This window comes from Xenopus tropicalis, chromosome 4 (assembly GCF_000004195.4).
Source record: "Xenopus tropicalis strain Nigerian chromosome 4, UCB_Xtro_10.0, whole genome shotgun sequence".
NCBI lineage: Eukaryota > Metazoa > Chordata > Amphibia > Anura > Pipidae > Xenopus > Xenopus tropicalis.
This window is the reverse complement of record NC_030680.2, coordinates 121780880-121798983: the sequence shown is the minus strand read 5'-3', so window position 1 is coordinate 121798983 and position 18104 is coordinate 121780880. Positions and strand designations below refer to the sequence as shown.

The 18104-nt window shown below is 42.2% G+C and overlaps 2 protein-coding genes across 3 annotated transcripts in view; both read right to left on the bottom strand.

The window, feature by feature from the left end:
- Positions 1-2: 2 nt before the first annotated feature.
- LOC100488097 (chondroadherin-like) lies at positions 3-6847 on the bottom strand. Its single transcript, XM_002934232.5, has 4 exons — positions 6659-6847; positions 5574-6016; positions 2723-3327; positions 3-1760 (listed from the first exon to the last, which is right to left on the bottom strand). Exons 1-4 carry the CDS (start codon positions 6742-6744, stop codon positions 912-914), a joined length of 1983 nt encoding a protein of 660 aa, XP_002934278.1. The 5' UTR covers positions 6745-6847; the 3' UTR covers positions 3-911.
- Positions 6848-9960: 3113 nt separating this feature from the next.
- The window catches only part of sgsm3 (small G protein signaling modulator 3), a 28485-nt gene continuing 20341 nt past the window's right edge, over positions 9961-18104 (bottom strand). Inside the window, 8 exon segments of one of the 2 annotated variants that reach the window (NM_001130365.1) lie at positions 9961-11005; positions 11334-11394; positions 13426-13548; positions 14654-14739; positions 15087-15135; positions 15797-15867; positions 16565-16717; positions 16913-16962. In NM_001130365.1, coding sequence (NP_001123837.1) covers positions 10922-11005; positions 11334-11394; positions 13426-13548; positions 14654-14739; positions 15087-15135; positions 15797-15867; positions 16565-16717; positions 16913-16962 — 677 coding nt within the window. In that variant the 3' untranslated portion in view covers positions 9961-10921. 2 annotated transcript variants of the gene reach the window in all.

Below are 18104 nucleotides of genomic sequence, written 5' to 3'. Positions count from 1 at the left end.
GATTATTTGCACTCAGAACTTTAAATGTTTCCATCATACATATCTGTGTATATGCTATGAAATAGCTTGGCATTGTTTTTAAGCCCAGCCCTGGCACAAATTTCCCTCCATATATACACCAATGTGACAACGCAATATACAGACAACTGCTCTGCCAAAGGGAACAGACACGTTAGAGAAAGTGTTATACAAACAGCAGTGCGAATTGACCAGAAATTATACAATCTGTGAATGTTACCCTGGAAATGGATTTTATTGATTATGATGTGCCATGGCAATACAAAGGACTTTTACTTATTCAAGTTATTGCACTTCTGTGATTTTATGAGAGATCTGCTGGGGTTAAAGAGGATCATTAGACTGGGTGACCGCTATTAAAGTCCTTATGTGATCATATCTATAGGGCAATGACATCAGGAGAATACTTCCCTGTGATAAATCCCCTCTTACTCATCCGACTAATCTGCAAATGCTTTCCTGCTTCCAATAATGTAAATCGCTGTTGGAAAAACATAAGATGCTTGGCATGTTTGCAAAGTAGCCCAAAGTTCCCTCTCGAGGAGATTGCAGTGTAAGAGGCCACTCTGTGCCACATTAGAATGGTGAATGGAGTGCTTAGCAAGTGCCTACTGTACAAATGGCAGTACCTTTGTTATGCCCCAGCTCTGGGGGCATGGGAACTGTTAATTCATCTCTTCTCTACTCCTGGTGAGTGAGCGAGCCATTTTTCAGTAGGTACAAGGCAGACTTGTGTTTAGTAAAGCTGTAATAGGTATGGAAAGCTTATTTAGAAGAACATTGTTTCATGGCACCTATTTACCCCTGACCCACATAGATACGCTTAGAAAAACCTGAAAAACAGCGGTTTCTATCTTTTTACCTATTATATTGGCTCCATTTAGTCAGTATATTTAAAGTGTCTGATATTTTGGGACAGAAGAAAGGGAGTTTGGTTCAGCCAAAGCACAGTCAAGTATCTCATTATCCATTCCCCAAAGGCTGGCTGCAGTGACATACACATGCCTATCATCATCAATGTTCTCATACACACCATCCCACTTGTAGGGGTCTGTCTCCTGTTTCCGGCTGCCCTCTGCCCCATCTTCATTATAATATCGTTGAAACTGGATTTTGTGGGAGCGCAGCATATACACAGCAAAGATGGTAGCCGCTACCAGCACTATCAGACCTACTGACACTCCAACTGTAACTATAGGGGAAGTCGATTTAGGAGGAGAATAAACATGATAGGCTTGTTCTGGAACATCAGCTGTTTGGCCATCTGCACACTGTCGGGTCTTTGCCAGCTGGCATTTAACAATATCCACATTTTGAGGTACGATACATACTCTGTAGCTGCTTCCAGGGTTTAGGTGGTATAGGCGAATGTTTGGAAGGTCCCCAATGATGTTCAAAGAAGACTTCTCTTCTTCAGTACTGTACCGGATCTCAAACTGCTTGTAATCCCCATGTATAGACCATGACACATCCAGAGATTCCTTCTCAACAGGCCTTACCACAACATTGGAGATGTGCTTAGCGAGGCATGGGTCCTGCTCCTCAGCTTCTATCTTATTGTTTCCAGCAGTGCTGTGGGACATAGCTTGCGGTGAGGTCTTGTAGGCATGTGTAGTAGGTTTCATGGTCTCCACAACTGAACGGATGGATGTGTTTGCAAATTGGCTTGATCCTAGTAAAGATGGAGTTGAAGCTGTGACAGATATGTCTTCCCCCGTAGCTGGGCAGGTCAGTTTTAAGAGCTATTAAATACAAAACAGGAAATTATCATTAAAAACTGCAGGGTGTATCTTTTCCAATGGTTTTGTAACAGTTAAGCATTTCAGTTGTAAAGATCTGTATTTCTGCTAATAATGTTCTACTTTACAAGCTGTTATACAGGGCTGTTTAATAAATGGGCCCACTGGCACACCATTCATCTGGGATAACTTTTAGCAGAAGCATCTTACAGAAATGGCACACTTCTCATTTTAATCAACTAGAGATTATTATATAACAGTAACAGTATGGGTATTTTGATTTCTTTGGCCTTTATCTTGTGGCATAACCATGTTTTCATCTTTCTGCTCCGAGGGCTGTTGGTCCACGCCTGGGGCTCATGTCTATTTCAATAAGCGCAGACCACTATCTGCTATACTGAACTTCATATGCTTGAGGGTTATTCTATCACAAATTCCTCGGGCAGTGGGGACCTGTGAAATTTTTCTGGGGGCCAGTGGTACCTTAAAGCCTCTTTACTTTCATAATTCTATTTGTATTTAAAACAAATATTGCTTCAGAATGTGCTGTACCCCTATTGCAGTGGGAGGTGGAGTTAGTTTGAGGAACACCACTTATATTGGCATATGTCCCTAAAATCTCCATAATTAAACTATATGTAGGCTACTAGCAATAGTGAAGTGCCCAGCTTTAGGGACCCTAGTGAGTAAGTGATGGGCCCTCAGCTATGTAAGTAACCCCTATAAAATAGACTCGGTATGTACATGGACTAGTGAGATCCACTGTATATTTGAGCACATCTCTAATGTCATGGTGAGGCCTGGTGAGAAGGAATCACTTGATGTGTCAGTAATTATGTGCTGCTACTACTGACTGGCACTGTGAGTAATCTCAACTGAATTTTGGGGATTTACTACAGGGTTACAAGTGTAGTAAAAATATGTACAGAGTAGTTTTCATGTTAATCAAGCATGCACCACCTTACATTAACATTGATTAGGCTTTGGCCCTTTAATGCCTTTGGAGCGTCACAGTGGGCCTGTTGTTCTGCATCCAGGTTTTTGGTCTGTTGCAGCCGTGTGTGGAGCCCAATGAGGGAGCAGTCGCATCTCCAAGGGTTGCCCGTAAGGTAGATCTTTGTAAAAATTTTCACATTGTACACAGACAGAGACTGCAGAGAGTTGTTGCTCAGGTCAAGAACTTTCAACATCCGCAGCTTGCTGAAGGTCATGCTGGTCACTTTCTCCAGCCTCAAACTGTCCAAGTAGAGTTCTGTGATGAACCTCAGGCTGCGGCCAAACGAGGATGAAGAGAGTTTCTTTATACTGTTCCCGCTCAGTCGCAGCATCTGCAGGCCAGTCCTACGTCGGATTGCCGAGGGAATGCTGGTCAAGTTGTTTCTTTCCAAGTTGAGCTTCCGCAGGTTGGCAATAGCAGTAAAGGACTGATTGGATATTTTGGAGAGCATATTGAAACCCAGATCCAACCAGCGTAACTGGGTTAAACCATTGAGAGAGCCATCAGTGAGCTCCTGCAGCAAGTTGTTACTCAGATACAGAGCGCTGAGCTTCTCCAGGGGAGCAAACAAACCTACAAAGACACATAAGCTTAAATTAACATTAAAGGAACAGTAAACAAAAAAAAAAGTGTTTTAAAGAAAATTCAATTTAATGGACTGTTGTCTTGCACTGGTAAACTGGTGTGTTTGCTTCAGGAATGCAAGTATAGCTAAATAGTATATAAATAAGCTGCTGTGTAGCATTGGGAGCAGCCATTCAAAAGAGAAAAGGCCCAGGTTACATTGTACATAAGCTCTATAGAATATAATGGTGTTCTCCAGAGGTTATCCATTATCTGCTATTTAACCTGTGCCATTTAGCCCTATTTCTGTTGCCACCATTGCTACACAACAGTTTGACTTTTTCCGTTGACTTTTTCCATTTCACATTACTTTTTTTTACCACAAAACTTTTTTACAGCAGCCATTGGAATCTATGGGTGTTTTTTCATGGCGAACCCTGGTGAAAATCCCACCTCCCCTGCAGCAGCCAATCAGCAGAACAATGGTAAGGTAACAAGATTACCTGACACCTGCATTGCTTAAAATGCTCCCATGCCCCACCTAGTGGTAGATATAATAACAGCACTCAGTAGTAAAACACCCAAGTCTGGCTTGGGACTCCTCCAGTTACATGGGAGTAGGAGAAACAATAGGTTACCTGAAAGCAGTTCTAATGTGTAGAGCTGGCTCCTTCTGAAAGCTCAGACTCAGGCACAATGCACTGAGATGGCGCCTACACACCAATATTACAGCTAAAAATATACATTTGTTGGTTCAAGAATAACATTTTAAAGGTGTGCTTCAATTTCAGGTTAACTTTTAGTATGTTATAAAATGGGCAGTTCGTAGCAACTGGTCTTTATTTTTTTTTATATCTACCCCAGTAACATTTTGCTCTGTGAGGCTAAAATGTTATTGTTACTTTTTATTACTTATCTTTAATAAATAATTCAATTATTCACTAACTGCAAACAATAACAAATTAAGACCAATTGCAAATGATCCCAATTGCACTGTCTGTACTAAAAGTTAATTTAAAGGGGAACAACTACACCATAAAAATCACAAGAGAATGCCTTTAAATAGAATAGTGGCAGATCATATATGTAATCAAAATTCTCCTGTCTCTTCCATTTTGATTCAGACTCAGTCTATCAATGTACTGTATACACAAGTGAGAAGTGCTATACTGCTTGCCTTAATCTATATAATGTAATTAATGAGTAGAGAAGAATGCTTAGCGAGTCTGCTGTATGAGATTTCATTGCCAATGTGGCAATCTGTGTCCCCCCTTTGCAGGTTCCTCTACTGCCTCCCCCTGGTTCCAGCACTGACCCCACTGACTATATCCACAGGGCAATTTTTTTGCACCTTTATTTATAGGAAGTCATTGTTATTGGGCTACATGCCAATAACCACAGGAAATTCTATGTATAAACTAAAACCCTGAGACACTAGGTATAATGAGTAGCGCTGGATACGGGGGTAGTAGCTAAGTGATGCAGCCATACATACTGTATCTGGGGTTGCTGTGTTCTCATAACCTCACATGGGTTGTCCCATGAGCACTTCTCTTCTGTACAAAGATTTGTGACCTTTACACAAACAGAAACATAATCTGATGGCAGATAGGAACCACCTGGCCCATTTAGACTTTCCATTTGTTATTTCCTCAAATATAGATGGCTGGGCAAAGAAGAAAGGAAAGTATTTTTCATTTCCTAGTTCTTCGAATGTCTTTCCCACACATACAGATGCACTTCAGTATTCAGTTAGCAGTTAAATCTCCCTTGTTGCAGGCGACTAATCTCCCCGATATGCCATCCCACCGCCTATGAGAGGAAACTTCCGCGATTTCGGCCCTTAGGGTGAAGATACACGGAGCTTCTTAATTGCAGCTACTTGTCATGGCTACCAAATGCCAGACAATAGACTTCCATAGACAATACTGAGAACTGCCTCTGCTAGAACACATGTAGAGACAATTACCAGTAAATGATCAGCATTGTCTATTTTTGTAGCCATAACAAGTAGGTTCTACTAGTAGCTCCATGTGTCTAGTGATCCTGAGTGCCTGCCTCTATTTCCAATGTTAAATCCCTGAATTGGCTCCCCAAGCTGAAAGTCTGGGGCATGACCCCCCGGATCCATCATAACCAAGGGTAAGACTTCTAGCTCTGTCACTGAAGCTGTGTTCCCTGATATGACATTCGCAAAGTATAGACGATAGCTCAGAGAACAGCCCCATATGTCTAGCACAGATATTGTCATATACCTTCACGAATGGAAGTGATCTGGTTGCTCTCCAAGTGTAGGTAAATCAGGCTGCTCAGATTGCGGAATGTGCCTTCCTGAAGGTCCCCTAGGTGGTTCCTGTCCAGGTGCAGGTACTTGATACTGGTCACCTTTTGGAACGCCTCAGGTTTAATGGTGTCGATTTCACAGTTGCTCAGGTAAAGGCCCCTGAGTTCAGGCAAATCCTGTAGGAAACTGTCATGGAGCTCGGAGAAGAGGTTGTTTTGCAGGTGGAGTTCCACTGTATTGTTTGGCACATTAGAGGGCACTGATGTCAGGCTGGCATTGCCACAAAGGACGTGTTGTTGGAGAGGGAGACAGGTGCAGTTTTCTGGGCACTGAGTAGTAGCAGGAATTGTGGATACCAAGTTATCAAACGCCAACAGCAAAATCAGTAGATGCAAGCATCTCATTGTTATTTGCCTACAGAAATATAAGATTATGGAGTAGATAAAGGTGCCTGGCAATCAAGGCAAAGCTAACACAAATTCCATCTAGCAGGCTTCCAGTAAGTTATACTCACAGCCCCTACACTCACTATCAGGCCATAGTTGGCCAATGGTGTATTGACTATGTGGGACACTAGTGATCCTGGCAGTATATAGCCAACACAACAGCAACACAATCAGTGGCTGCACTGGTGTCCTAACTCCACCCTGATCCTCGATGAAGCTCAGATTATTTGACTAGCTAGCCGTTGCTCCTAGACAAACTCACCTTAGGACTTTAGCCCTAAAATGTCTGAACCTCATTAATGGGGTCCTTACCCCTGATTGTTGCTGGAGCCCATCTGCATGGGTCTATAGACACTTTTACACAAGAAATTCCATTCGGGGTAGCTAAGCTCAAGAAATACATTTAATGGAATTGCCTGAAGCAGGCGTTGCCTCAGTGGGAAACTTACAATTCCATTCCTGCAGCCTTGTATTTTGTTTACTTGCAAAAACGACAGACATCCAACCCCCCGCTATTGTAGAACCCTGGCAGTCCCCCAGAAATTGTAGAACCCTTGGATGTTGTTGGAGGGTACCTAGCCTGGTATAGGCATTGCCCAAGTCTGCTCACCTGAGTAAGTACTGGGGGTTGCCTGGAATGAAGCGTTGCCCCTGAGGCTCCCACGATGCTCTGAGCACTGGAATGCACAAAGCCATAACGGAATAAGTGGAGGAAGAGAAGGGGAAGGTCCTTTCCTGTCATTGTGCAGAGAAGTGGATGAGCCAGAGAAAGCAGCAGGAAAGGAAGCAAATTTTCCTGTCAAGTTGCTGACTTTGGTCTTTTTCTTTGTGACTCTGCAAATTTTCTACATATTTGCATTCAGAGGTTCTGTCTGTAAATCCAGTGTTAAACCAAGAAGATTTAAATGATCGCATTCAATATCTATAGGGCCCACAGCCCCAGAAACCAGTGCTGAACCCAAAACATTCTAAATGCTCCATTCCTAACGTAATGCTGACCTATACGCACCTATAAAATCAGACAAAACAAAGATGATTTCTGAACGAATTAACAATTAGGGGCACATTTACAAAAGCACGAACGCTCCGAGCGTATTTTTGCCGATTTTTTCGGGCGTCCGCACAACTTTTTCGTACGGCGCACGACTTTTTTGTACGCCGCACGACTTTTTCGGACGTTTGCACGAAAAAATCGGAAAGGTTTTACCGCTGTTTACAATTGTTCGGTACGAAAATTTCATGACTTTCGGATCGCCAATACGATATTATCGTGACTAATACGATTTTTTCGTAAGCATTTTCGTGATATTTGCGATCTTACGAAATTTTCGTTTCCAATACGATTTTTTCCCATTCGTGATTCAGATTCGTGGATTAGTAAATGTGCCCCTTAGTCTTGAACAGTCTACTGCGAATTAGAAATAAAACCAAGACCTGATTGCATGCTCAGATTGGCAATCTGTTGATTCTGGAAAATGCTGGAGGGGCTGCTGTTAGACAGCAGTCACTATTTAGTGGGTTGGTGGGGCTGTTTGGGCCTGATTGGTTGCACTGAAGCCTTTCAGTATAATATTTGTTTTTAGCGCTTGTGTTCCTTAGTTACTACATTTGGCGCACATCTTCAGTATGGGGCTGTTGAGTGCCTGCCCTACACTGTGTCATCTTAAAGCTTGTCTCTGTCTCCCCTTCTACTGCACAAGCACAAGATAGACATTACTGTGCACAACCATGGGCCAGTGCATAACATTACAAGGGCCTGCCACCCCTTCTTGTACCTTCCCTCCCCACCACCATGTACCTATTTTCCCCTACAGCTTACCTCCAGGCACCGGTACTGAACAGGAGGTTTGTACTGTGATTTAAAATAGGCCCTGGCATTTCAAGTACACAGAGGCCCAAACAGCCCCCCACTAGCCCAATAAATAGTGAGTGTCTATGGCATCTTACAGCAGCCCCTCTGGCATTTGCCAGAATCCCCAGATGACCAGTCCAGGCCTGCTTTGCTGCTGCTTTGCTGCTGCAAACACCTACCCATGGAAAACTGCTCCCCCCAACCCACAGTTCCTGGGCTGGGGCCTTCTGGGATATCTCAGTGTGCAAGTTAGCTGTGTGGGTAAGCAATATTTACTAAGGTCTCCACAACGTGTTGCACGCATTGCTGTCAGAGTTGGAGTGCAATACACAACCACATGGCTTATAGGGAATATTTTCTGTTTGCTGTACTATACTCACTACTATATCTTATTCACCAGACTGATCCACAGGCTCATAGCACCTCCTATGTGAGGGTGTAAGCAGAGGCTATATTCCACATCATGTGTTGCTGGCTTTGCATTCAAGCCCTGTGATTTCCCTAGAACAGTGCTGTCCAACTGTTGGCCCGCCCGCCCGTCTGTCTGTCTGTCTGTCTGTCTGCCTGCTGCAACCTTTATGTAGGCTTTAAATGGTATCAGCACTGAAATTAACTGGCCCTGCATTATTCACTCGTCAGGTTCGGGCTGTAAGACCCTGTATTGCTCAGACCTCAGAAAGTCAGTAGGTGCAGCAGGAATTGTGCCACATTATGTAGTGAAGTACAAACTCTTCATCTTGGACTGGTCACGATCAGTTACTTGTACGGCCATAACAAATGAAAAAAAGAGATGTAGATTTGCTTTTGTTTATTGGCATGACATTCAGTATAACCAAGCCCCCACTCCACCTTGGGATACTCCAGTGAGCAGGTCAGCAGGAGTAGTCAGGATTTATACAGAGCACAAAGCTTCCCATATAGCTCTGCAGATACCCGATGCTTAGAGTAGCAAAGAGACAAACATAAAATGATATATGTTTCCCTTTCTGATTGCATTTCCAGAGGATCAGTAAAAAATACCAAAAAAAAGCTTTAAATTATAATTAAAAAAAAATAAAAATGAAAACCAAGTATCATGTGACAGGCTTTTGGTCACATACATTTTTTGGATACATTGCACCGGTACAGCCTCTATACATGGTAGTAAGGTTGTCACCTATCCATTTTTGATCCAAACAGCCCAGTTTTCAGAAGGGCTGGCCAGATCAAAACTGCCTCCCTGGTTTTCCAAATTAGGAAAATCTGGCAGGACTCTGAGGTTGACGCAGTGATCGGCCAATTGCTGATCACCATGTCACTGCCCGCTTCCTCCATGCCCCTTGTGATGTCACTGCCCACCCCCTGCCCAGAGTAAGGAACAGGGAAAGGTGGCAACCCTACATGGTAGGCTGCTAGCACACAGGGCATATTCCCGACTAGCACTTTCCAGCTGGCAGAGAAGCACCCAGATCCCGTGCCACCTATCTTTGGCTTTAAAGGAAACCACTGGTCAGGGGCTGGTGACAGGTGGTGGGAGGGGGAACTCATTTATCAACACTGGACAAATTTTCCCATGAGCAGTAACGCATATTAATCAGTGATTTTTTTTTATAGGCAGCTGCAGTGTAAAACAATGAATTATGAATGACCCCCACTAAAGGTGGCCATGCATGGGCAGATTTTTGCTGCCAATTCAGCTCCTATAGCCTGAGTTGGCATTGTGTTGGGCCTCCTTGACTGGGATTAGAAATCTTGCGAGAACGTTGACCACATCGGCTCACTAAAGAGGTCCTCACTCCAACGGTCTGTATCCCCATCACTGCGATAGGCCAATACCCCTCTTAAGGTGGACATATTGGCGAATGATTTGCTCGTTTGATGACATTGCCAAATGAATTGATCTTTCAATGTATGTGCAGCTTCAGCCGTGGGTGTAATCAGGTGCATGGGTTCCTGCGCAACTGCCACTGGTTGCTTCCTTTGAGGGTGATGGGGTGCAACAAGAGTAGCCTCTGACCTACAACTGGTGCAAAAAAATGCCCACTGTGGGTTTTGGACAACAAGGCTACCGAGTTTCTAAATGCCATCAACAGTAAATGTGTTTATTAGTGACCATAAGGGTGAAGACACATGGAGCTACTAGTAGCAGCTACTTGTCACAGCTATAAGTTAGACAATTCTGATCATTTATTGATAATTGTCTATGTGTGTTTTAGCAGAGGCAATTCTCAGTATTGTCTATGGCAGGGTATTTGCCGTGACAAGTAGATGCTACTAATTAGCTCCACGTGTCTTCACCCCAAAGTTACAGGCACAGCTTTTGAAACAAAGAGGCTCAGGACATAACAGGGTTCTCTTGGTTTTGGACCTGCAACCACTGCTTCACTACAAACCCCAGAGCCACCTGCTAATCTCTGGAGCTGTGTGTCAGACATATTGCAAGCTACATTTGTTATCTTAATAAATGGAAATGTGAGAAGGAGGTAGGAAATAAAATCTACACATGGGTCACAAAATATACACTTGATATGTATTTATATACACAGGGGTATAGTGTTTCCAGCAGGATAAAATGATTAGGAGACATCCAGCCATCTTTTCAGGAAATGTCACATGGTATGGCTGAAGGGCAGGTTCCTCACACAGACTCAATACTGTTTTTTTCCCCATGCAGGTCTGGACTGGGAGTCAAATAGGCTCTGGCATTTCATGTACACATAGGCCCAAACAGCCCAATAAATAGTGACTGTCAATGGAATTTTTCGGCAGCCCCTTTGGCATTTGCCAGAACCTGCAGATTGCCAGTCCGGGCCTGTCCCCGTGCCTCAGTCTCGTCTTCATGTGGCTGTGTGTAAGGGTTCCTCTGGTGCAACGCCAACTTACATTCAGCTTGGAGTGATCGCCAACACAGTTTGTATGAATGAGAGCATTTAGCGAGTTCTTGGCAGTACAGCAGGACTAAAAAAGTGCAGTTTGGAGTTAAGTTCTTTAGGCTCCACAGGTCACATCTGTACCCTGTGGAGCAAAATGGAGTTCCAAATATTATCCATCAATGTCCCAGCTAAAAAGGTGGTGTTTAACCAACATATCCTGTACTCCTTCCTTCAGTGGTTTCTTTTCTTTGTCCTGTAAAAAATATTAAAACATAAGTAATAATCAGATCACTATTGTTCACAAGCCGATTGAGCATGACTGAATTAAATCATGTCAAAAAGGGTGGAAATGTTAAGGTTAAAACATCTTTAACTGTGCTACAGGCTAGCTGCACATTCATCTCACTGCATTGAGATGGTAGAAATTGGTTTTGGGTGAGACTTTATTCACAGGTAAGCAAGTCATTAAATGACACAGGGCCATCCCACTGTAGCTGTAACTCGCCACTTTCACTAAGAACCATCTGTCTTTGCCCTCCAGCCTTTAGCCAATGTACTGAGCAACTGGGGTTGAACCTTACCTCTCGTTTCACTGGCAGCTCCCAGTCTGGAGACAAACTGAAGGCAAATCTTGAGAGGACCCTGGAAAACAAGGGAAACAAGGGAACATTTAACTGGATGTTGGATGTTTGTGCAGCTCCTGCACAAATATTTAATACATTCAGAAAACGTTTGCAGTAAAGGTACTGCTGAACCACGTATTCTTGTTCCATTCCTTTGTATGAGAATAGCAGGGTCCTTACTGTGTGGGTGGCACAAAATGGCAACACACTGACCTTGTGATAAGCCTACAGTTGCCTCAATGTGCAGATGAATGAATGCAGCTAAGAGGTTTTTGAAGCACGGACTATTATATTATTAAATAATGCATCCCCTATTGTACAATATAAAGATATTATAAGTCGTCCCCCTATCCCTTCCTGGAATTAGATCTTCTGAGACCTGCTTACTGGGTATAATAGATGAAACAGTAACCCTACAAAAATCTAGAACACTTCTGCGCTCTGAAAAAAAGTTAGTAATTATGAAATGGATGAGCCCCAATTCAAACAATGGGTTGAGTTAATATACGGAACACTACCCTTAATCAAACTTAGTCAAACATTCAATGCTTGGGGCACACCTGGGAAATTTGAGGAAATATGTGGGCCGTGGTTGGATGCCAACCCCAATATATCTCTCTACCAGATGGCTAAACTCTATGTACACCCCGATACATGTTACATATGGTCTTTTGCCCAGGAAATGTCACTGTGAATATAATAATATACAACAGTTGCACCAAGCCTTGAAGGAAGAGCCAAATATGTTTGTTTTCTGTTATTTTTTCTTTTTTAAAATAAAACTAAAAACCATTTATTATATATATTAAATATAAAATATTAATATATACACACACATATAATTATATATATATATATATATATATATATATATATATACACACAGGTATGGGACCCATTATCCAGAATGCTCGGGACCAAGGGTATTCCAGATAAGGGGTCTTTCTGTAATTTGGATCTCCGTACCTTAAGTCTACTAAAAAAATCAATAAAACATTAATTAACCCCAATAGGATTGTTTTGCATCCAATAAGGATTAATTGTATCTTAGTTGGGATCAATTAAAAGGTTCTGTTTTTTTTCTACAGAGAAAAAGGAAATCAGTTGTAAAATTTTGAATTATTTGATTAAAATGGAGTCTATGGGAGACGGGCATCCCGTAATTCGGAGCTTTCTGGATAATGGGTTTCCGGATAAGGGGTCCGATACCTGTATATATAAATAAATAATAGAAAGAGTGCCGCACACATAGGGACTTGATACAAAAGAAAAAGTGGTTTTATTGAAAAAAAGGAATTTTTTCAATAAAACCACTTTTTCTTTTGTATCAAGTCCCTATGTGTGCGGCACTCTTTCTATTATATTTTTGTTTTTTGACCTGCACCAAGGGCATTTGGACTTTTATAGGGTGTGCTCCTCCCTGTATACTATTATATATATATATATATATATATATATATATATATATATATATATATATATATATATATATATATATATATATATATATATATATATATATATAGTCGCCAATGACTACCATAACCATATAAAAGGCAAAAGGCCGAGTACTTTTATGCAGGGGTACATTATTTATTTTAATACACAAGGTTCAGTGAGTCATGTGACTGAACTGATAACATCAACAAGCACTGTTTATAAGGATAATTTGCATGATATTCAGGGCTTTTGTGTATTAATTATATATATATATATTTTTTTTTCCCTTTAACAATTGCGTATAAGTCAGTGTTGCTAGTATTCTACACAAAAATCCTATATATTTGTGCCCATTCTGTTGTACTGCCATTCTACCTGCCAAGGTAAAACACTTTATCACAGAGCTCCCCTAATTATCAAAATAGTGGCAGAATGATGATAGGGTTACTGGGCAATAACCAAGGGAAAAGTCTCCGTCATGTCTAAATCACCATTAAAAGACAAACTACTACTACTACGAAATCCTTAACAGTGCCATAACTCCTGAGGGAACACTGAGAGTGGCATTTAGGAAGAAGAGCAGATTGGTACCTATATGACTGGCACTTACCTTAACTCACACTTGATCTGTACCCACCCAGGACTCCTTAAGAAAGACCATGGCTGGTACCACTTCTCTACTGTTGGCAGGCTGGAACACAACACTTCAAGCCAAAGGTGCAGCACCTGCTCGCTGGGGCAAAGACAGGGCATTCATGAGTTCTAGTAATATATCAAATTCACAATAAACAATTGGGACAGATGTAGGTGAACAAAAAGGCTCCAGAATCTGTTGAGATTGGTATTACTGGCAAGGAACTACTTTTCTACACAACAATTATATTATGCTTGTTGTTGGTGGTGGTATTTGCTCCTGTAGATAACTAAGAAGTTGGGCACTGATGTTGGGGATCAAGCCCGACTTGTATTTGGATTCCAATTTGTCTTACAGGGGTTCAACTGGGCTGAGATCAGGACTGTATACAGTGCTTTCACTCCAATTATTTTATATAAATATGTTATTATGTAGCCATGTGGGGAGCCATCCAAGGCCAAATAGGGATTTAGGGCACATACTTGTGAAGCAGATCTCATAGAAACTTAGAGTGTCTTTCTGCAATTGAGAAGATTTTTTTTAGTTTACATTTTAGCAGGGTGCCCATTGCTGTTATGTTCAGACAGAAAGTCATAAGCTTAGGTTACTGACCAATGAGGAGTCTCCAGACACTTGTGACGGGTGACAGAACAGAGCAGAGAAGCATCAGTGATTTAAGCTTATGGCTTTCTGGCCAGATAGAAGCTACAAAGCTGTTTTAACAGTGTAATACCACTAATAACATGTAAACGAATAACAAATTGAAAAAGTGCTAAAAAGAAAAATTGTACATTAGGATGTGCATATCTCCATTACATGTATATGTCAAATGTGCTTGCGTTTGCGAGGCAGAAAAGGTGTTCATTCTTGGGAGGGAACGTGGCAGTGGCAGATGGCCATCATATTAATATACATATAACCTTATGCAATATCAGCTACTGTACAAGTTTAATGCTTTGGAAACAGGCACAGCACGTCCCCTCCCTGGCATCTAATCTTCCAGCCTGAGCCTAAATAATAGGACTCCTAATTTAATGTTGCAACCTTCTCATAAAACAAAGAGTTGGATGTTAGAGGCAAAAACATGCACCATAGTCGGGAGTTCAGCTGGAAACAGATAAAACACAAAAATTCACATAATAACGAATTCCAGAGAGAATAAAAACCTACACAAAATGCCAGACGTTCATGATTAATGACTTACTTGAGGCCAATGCAAATGAGAGACCGGAGCTTCACATCCATCTGTGCATGGGCTGCATCATGGCTGACATTTACAGACTGCACCCCCTGTACGAAAGAGAGAGAGAGAAAGGCAGGAGAATACATCATCTGCAAGTGACTTAGGCTCTTGTTATAATGGCAGCACTAGACATGACCGTACTAAATGGCCCCAAATTCTGACAAACCTGAAATCATTATTTGTGAATGAAACACATAAAGGGTCTCTTGCTCTATCAACCCACCAAACAAAAATCTCAAACTGAAACAAATGCTGCTTTAGGTATACCCTGACCTGGCCCCTTTATAGCCAATGTTATTTAACTGAACTCATTTTGTTTTTAGTCCATTTGAATTTGTGTCCCATGCCATGTATGTGGTGCAAATGCTTGGAACAAACCAATGTATCTACTAACCCGATAGAGCAGTTCCTCTGGCGTTAACACTTTGCCATCTTCATCCAATCTGTAAGAGAAAAGCAATGCTAAGCAAGGAACCAGGACAGCAAGCTGGTGATGGATACACACAAGGGTAAATGTAAATCTGTGATGCCATCCCACACTGAAACACACACACGTACGTATGTAGAAACAGTGAAACAATAAGATTATAGAATGTTCTAATGTCTAAACTGCTTCTCAAGAGATCCATATACTGTATGCAGTGCTGATAAGGAAGCTAACATCAGTAAACCAACCCAACCGACAGATCTGTACCTGAATGGGCACGTTACCAGTCTGTGTTTAATGTAAAATGTAGCCAAACACCCCTACACCACCCCTAGCCCCTACCACTACACTGGGGCTGTATACATTTCACAGCACTGCATATTCTAGGGGGTTTAATTATGGTCTGTCCAGCTGGAGGCCCCTGGGCTAAATATGGCCTTCCAACAGATTCTTGTGGACCTCACACTGCTTAGTAGCTCTACAAACTTCTTTCTATGATAATACAATTCGCATATAATCTGGTCCTCACATATGTGGTATGTCTTCCCACTGAGTGCAGAATGTTGGGCAGCATATATTGTATGAACAGGGGCCAGACTAGATTAGAGCTATTTGACTTTATATGCGATAGTAAAGATACAATTCATAAAAGCAGAAGAAGATGATTTCTGGTTTACCTGTAGGTCTTGCACAGGACAAGGCGAGAATAAACCGAGTCAAAGTCTCTCTCTACCTCTCGGCTGGCTGCCTGAAAATGGTAAAAATCAGGTTAAAGGCTTTTAAGCATATTACTAGGATCTGAGTGCAAGCCAGGCCCGGACTGGCAATCTGTGGATTCTGGCAAATGCCAGAGGGGCTGCTGTAAGATGCCATAGACAGTAACTACTTGTTGGGCTGGTGGGGGGTCTTAAACTTGAAAAGCCACAGCCTATTCTGAATCCCAAGCTGAGAGCACACTTCTATTTTTGCTTGGTTTCTCAGATGTTCTGGACATCAGCTCTGCCTTTAGCTCTGCCTTACTGCAGCTACATGTGGCCACTGGCAGTCCTGCTTAGCTCAGCCCGTTCTTGTGCACTGTGCAACTGCCATGATCTGAACCCTTTGCTTGTGTAGTGAGCAGTGTAAGGTGAATGGTAACCTGCAACTGTCAGCTTGCAAGCAGTTTGTCAGATCACAAAGGTATCTGCTTTGGATTTATGGTGTTTCACAACAACAGTTATCCAAATTCATAAATAAATGTGGGTGGCAGTATCTTGTATTTTTTTAATGTCATAAACACTGCCGGATCATATAAAGTTAGGGTGGAGTTGTTTGGGTAAGGAGTTTGCCAGGAGTGTATTTTTTCAGCCACGGTTATTGAGTAACTGCTATTTCATAGCACATTTTTAATATACAGTATATCCTAAGTAGATATATACGCTGCAACCAAAGCCGGATGGATTTACCTCTTCTATAAAGAGCCATGGGTGACAAGGACCTCCCAATAAAGATGGCTTTTTCAGTCCATGTTCAAAGATTGATTTGATGCTTGGACAGAGGGTCCCTCGAACCAGGTCTGTGATGCCTTCTGTCACAGAGTCATCCCCAGCAACCGAGTACTGGAATGTGAAGGCAGAAGATGAGTACGCCGGTAAAAATCAGTGCAAACAGTTTAGAGTAGTAGCAGTTCTCTGTTTTATGATTTGGATTGTTGATATTATGAGGACATGGAAAATACAAAAGTACTAGTATACTTGGAAATAGTATGTCTCAGACTCTTTTTGTAAAGGTTTTGCTACTTATAAAAAAATTACCTCTTTGCTCCTCTCATCAAGAATTTCTACAAACTTTGCTGGGAACCAGCCTGCAGAAGGGAAGGGAAAGAGATTAGCGGCCAGGACAAGTGAAATAGGGTGCTAATGTGAGAGAAAATAATAACAAGACTGTAAAGTTTAACATGAGATCCTATTACTCTGCTTTAAAGGGATACTGTTGTGATTTTTATGGTATACTTTGAATTTCAATGCAGGATTCTGCTGGAGAAACTCTATTAACTGATGTGTTTTGAAAAAAAAAAAAAAACATGTTTTCCCATGACAGTATTCCTTTAATGACAAACAACCAACCATTGAGCGAAATTGCCGAAACAGACTCACGAGGCTTTTTCGGCGATTTGCGCGAAATCGCGCCGCCGCGTGTGCCATCCCGCCGGCGACTTACATGTTCGCCGGTGGGATGGCAGGGGAAGGCAACTCGGGGAGATTAGTCGCCCGCGAACAGGGAGTTTTGTCGCGGGCGACTAATCTCCCTGTGTGCCAGAGCCCTTAAGGTGGCCATACACGCACCGATATTATCGTACGAATAATACGGTAATAATACGATAATCGGTGCGTGTATGGCATGTCGGCGAGTCGACCGATATCACAGGAAGCTGCTGATATCGGACGGCTCGCCGATCGGACCAGTTTGAAAATTTTGATCGGGCGCCATAGAAGGCGCCTGACCAAAATTCTCCCTTCAGAGCTGAATCGGCAGAAGGAGGTAGAAATCCTATTGTTTCTACCTCCTTACCTGCCGATTCAGCCCTGAATGGTGTGTGGCGGATCTTACGATGTTTCGTGCGACCGATGGTCGTACGAAACATCGTCAGATCGCCACGTGTATGGCCACCTTTAGTCACATTGGGCAATAAATTACTTCTCAACACAATAAAAATTGGGTAGGGGGAGTGTATATGTGCGTATCCCAATCCAACTATTCTTATCAGCTGACAGGAAAGATAGTGGCCCTGCTCCATCTAACAGATTGCCCCAGAGGCAGATAACTCAAATCAGTGTAATTTGGTTAGTACTAGCCTAATTATTCACAACCTGCTTCTTCCAGACACACAGATAAGATTGCTGTGCCTTGTCAGGGGAATCAGCTTGCGTGTGGCCAACATTAAAGTGGCCATACTTGGGCAGATTTCAGCTGCCAATTCGGCATCTTATATGCCTGTGTATATGC